At 61.3% G+C, this 3,851-nt stretch overlaps 2 protein-coding genes across 2 annotated transcripts; both read right to left on the reverse strand.

Moving 5' to 3' along the window:
• Positions 1-52: 52 nt before the first annotated feature.
• On the reverse strand, positions 53-1,334 carry SPRG_12318 (hypothetical protein; the record flags this gene model as incomplete). The annotated part of the gene is made up of 5 exons (XM_012351680.1): positions 53-322; positions 370-855; positions 903-1,080; positions 1,127-1,275; positions 1,323-1,334. The coding sequence occupies 5 exons, from the start codon at positions 1,332-1,334 to the stop codon at positions 53-55; spliced, it is 1,095 nt and encodes a 364-aa protein (XP_012207070.1).
• Positions 1,335-1,827: 493 nt separating this feature from the next.
• SPRG_12319 (hypothetical protein) lies at positions 1,828-2,361 on the reverse strand. The gene is made up of 3 exons (XM_012351681.1): positions 2,243-2,361; positions 2,085-2,191; positions 1,828-2,031 (listed from the first exon to the last, which is right to left on the reverse strand). Exons 1-3 carry the CDS (start codon positions 2,327-2,329, stop codon positions 1,977-1,979), a joined length of 249 nt encoding a protein of 82 aa, XP_012207071.1. The 5' UTR covers positions 2,330-2,361; the 3' UTR covers positions 1,828-1,976.
• Between the last annotated feature and the right edge of the window lie 1,490 nt (positions 2,362-3,851).

Below are 3,851 nucleotides of genomic sequence, written 5' to 3' on the forward strand. Positions count from 1 at the left end.
GTACTACCGTGGAAGGGGCTCAGCTGGTACACGAGGTCCAGGCGCGTCGCATCTATCGTTCGCTGGTGAAGAGTTTAGACGTGGTCAAGTCGAGACCGCTGCACGTCGTTGGCACGACGAGGGTCACAATCGAGAGGCGCAGCTCCGTGACGACGCCAACGATCTCAATGTGCGCGTAGCGGGCGTGATGGGGCCGCAGCCGAACCACGTCTCGGAGGCCAACGAGCGGTCGGGCTTCGCGGACGCCAGGCACGTCGAGGGTGACAACCATTGCGTCACTGCGGTGGTTGCGATGCGACTTGGGCACGCGAAGCTGGACGTCCTTCACAGCAGGCATGAGCACGAGTTGTGTAGACAAGCGGCGCGGACATGGAGATCGTAGGCAGTGGCGTCGTGGCGCATCTGCATCTCTTCGAGTCGGATGCATGTCTGCTGCTTGAACACATAGGGGTCGAGCTGCTGCAACATGGCGGGTTGCGTCGTTTCGAGCGTCTGGATTGCCATGGCCGGCACCGGCGGCGAATCAGCGTACTTGAGCGCCACGGGCTCCACGAGCATCGAGAGCGCCGACGTGAACGGCCACGCGGTCTCGGCCAGTGACGCAACGACGTCGACAGGTGCCTGGAACGCCTCGCGCCACTCGAGCGGTACAAAGGCGCTGGCTTCGGCGTCCAGGGACGACTCTACGTCGCCGACCCGCGCCGGCACGAGCCGCAGCGGGTGGAGCACCACAAACGAGTGGGTCGTGAATTGCACGAGGCTGCCGACGCGCGGAAACTCAAAGACGAGGACGAGGTGCGTCTCGATCGGCGCCGAGGTCGGAAGCGCGCGCGCACTGTCGTGGTGCAAGCCAATCTAGAGACGAGGAGTCGTGGTGCAAGCCACAAGTGGCACACATGTACCTGCAGCCGAAGCGGCGCGCCTGAGAGAGACATGGGCGCTGGATGCGTCACGTTGAAGACATTCGCGTGGTCCAGAACCCAGGCGGACGCAAGCGCGATTGGAAACCTGCCCGTGTTGCGGAGCGTGAGGTGCTCAACCACGTCGCAACCACGTACGATGGATCTGGCGGACGTCGTCCTACGTATCGCGCTTCATCACAGAGCCTTTCAAGGCGAAGGCGTACGCAGTGCCAAGGTCGATGTAGCCAAACTGCGTCAACGACGCGCTGCGCGTGATGCCAAACTTGTCGCAGGTGAGCTGCTCAGAGAGCCCGGGCGTCTGGAGCGCGGACCGCAGCTCGTCACGCCACTGGGGCGGCACGGTCGGCGCGACCTACGCACGCTCGTCACGCTCGTCGGCGTGGTCGTAGGGCGTCCTACCGCATGGGGCATCGGTGTCACCAGTGCGAAATCTGATTGACGCGTGCAGTCAATCAGCTCGAGTTTGGACCAGAATAAAAACACGCAGAATGTCATACAAAATCTGCACAGTCCTAATGCTGCTATATAGCAAAGAGGGGTGTTTTTAGATCGCGCTATCGCGTGCATTTTGGACAGATCGCGCCCGAGGCTGGCTTGTCGCACAAGGACGCAGGCTCGCATGGCAACGAGTGTCGTTGGCGAGGTCGTGCGCCTGTAGTGCCACGTGTGGAAGTGGGCCAGCACGGGATCAGAGGCTCGACTTTGACCGTCTTGATTCACGGATCATCGGTAAGATGGTGGCGCAGTGTAGCAACATCGCCAACGTCCGAGAAGGCTTCCAGAGGACAGCTCATGGATCGTCGCGCAGGCCAAGGCCCACCTCGTAAACCCATTGCGCTCGTGCAAGTGCCGAGATGCATGCTGGGGCAACTTCACTGCGCTGTTCGACCTCGCGTGCCGGTTGGTTATATTGTGAGCGCGACTCGACTTGGCAGTGGGCCAAGGACACGATCGCACGCAACGCGGGCGTGTCCTCCAAGCAGCACGGTGCATATTATCTAGCGGTTATCCATGCGAGTGCGCCGGCGGCGAATCTACTAAGTTCTACCCTCCTTATGCGACGACGGCCCAGTCGCGCTTCAGGACGCCATCGACACGGCGCTCCTTGCTATACACACATGCCTATCGTGAGCGACAGGACAGCAACGCGCTTGTACATACCCTTCGCTGACGCCACGGAAGACCTTGATGCCGTAAGCCTTGCCGTGCTTAAGGTCCTGCGACGGCGCAATGCGCGTGATCTCGACGTAGGACGAGGCTTCCGCCGTCTACACGACGCATGAGCTTCCTGTATGGGCATGCGCGGAGGGCGTCTCTACCTCGAAGCGCTTCCAGATCCCGCGGGTGACCTTCTGGCCGACGCCAAAGTTGCGCTTGCTGCAGATCGCTTGGAACAAGTTGGCCATGCTTGGAAATGATGATGACTGGTGTTTGGTCGATCAGCGATTCTGCGTGCTGGATTGGCTGAAATTAGGAGCAATAACGAGCGTGATTGGCTTAACTGCCTCTAAAACAGCGAATAGCAATGCGATGTATCAGATAATGGCCGACCAGATAATGGCCGGTCGTCTCTTGCTCCAGAGTTCTCAACATGCAAGGACGGTAGGCACAGACGGACGGCGTGAATCGGTTGACGTGGATCGGCGGCATGCCTTGCCTGTGGCCTCTTGAGTACCAATAGCACTATCCAGTCCGCACCATGACGCAGGGCACAGGTTCTATTAACAACAATCGCCAAGTCAACACGAAGCTGCGCCAGCAGTGCTCAAGTGAAATGCGTTTATGAACCGAATAAAAATGAACCTGAGGAAGTCTACATGATGGAGCAGCTGCACGCGGCGCTCTTCTCGGCGGCCTTGTTCAAGGACGGCGTCGGGCCGTTGATCGAGCGCGTAGGCGCGTTGTCGTAGCCAGCGACAACACCGCGGGGCTTGGCCTCGATGCCGCGCGACTTGACTTCAATGCCACGGGCCTTGGCTTCGACCTGGACAGCCTCCTTGACAGCCTCGACCTTGGCCTCGACCTTGGCCTCCGTGGGCTTGGCGGCCTCGACCTTGACCTCCGTGGGCTTGGCGGCGTCGACAGCCTTGGGCGACTCGGTGGGCTTAGCAGCAGCCACAACGGCAATGCCAGCGACGGCGGCGACACCAACGGCGGCAGCCGCAGCGACAGCAATGTCGTCCGACTTGGTGACGTCGGCAACGACCGACTTCGTTTCAGCCTGGATGGCCTCGACAACCGGAGCCTGCTCGACAGCCACGGGGGCGGCAACATCAACGACAGGGGCAGCAACTTCAACAACCGGGGCAGCGACTTCAACGGAAGCTTCGACGACCGGAGCGACAACCTCGACGGGGGCTTCGACGACCGGGGCAGCAGCTTCAACGACGGCTTCGACGACCGGGGCGACAGCCTCAACGGGGGCTTCGACGACCTGGGTCTCGGCTTCAACGACGGCCTCGACAATCGTAGCTTCAGCCTCGACAACCTGGGTCTCGGCTTCGGCGACGACGACGACGGGCTCTTCAGCAATTGGTTCATCCACGAGCACGGGCTCGTCGCCAGCGACGGGGGTTTCGCTTCAACCACGGCTTCGACAACGGGCTCCTCGGTGGCAGCGATGGCGTCTTCCTCGACAGCAGTCTCCACGACGGCAACTTCTTCGACGACGACACCTTCCTCCTCCGACGAGCCGGCCTCTTCAACGATGACGCCTTCTTCCTCGGACGAGGCAGCCTCTTCGACGACGACAGCCTCCTCGACGAGGGCCTCTTTCTCGACCACGGCCACTTCCTCGACCACGGCCTCTTCCTCAGCCACGGCCTCCTCGACAACAGCTTCCTCAACGGCGGCTTCCTCGACGGCGGCTTCCTCGACGGCAGCCTCTTCTTCGACGACGGCCTCTTCCTCAACGACGGCCTCTTCATC

Source organism: Saprolegnia parasitica (genome assembly GCF_000151545.1).
Source record: "Saprolegnia parasitica CBS 223.65 unplaced genomic scaffold supercont2.84, whole genome shotgun sequence".
Taxonomy (NCBI): domain Eukaryota; phylum Oomycota; class Saprolegniomycetes; order Saprolegniales; family Saprolegniaceae; genus Saprolegnia; species Saprolegnia parasitica.

Bases quoted from the DNA above. Each gene is read 5' to 3' on its own strand.
- SPRG_12319 (XM_012351681.1), bottom strand. From the start codon at position 2,329: ATGGCCAACTTGTTCCAAGCGATCTGCAGCAAGCGCAACTTTGGCGTC. The intron at 2,192-2,242 runs GTAGAGACGCCC...TGCGTCGTGTAG, and splicing joins GGATCTGGAAGCGCTTCGAG to ACGGCGGAAGCCTCGTCCTA. The intron at 2,032-2,084 runs GTATGTACAAGC...ATGTGTGTATAG, and splicing joins TTCCGTGGCGTCAGCGAAGG to CAAGGAGCGCCGTGTCGATG.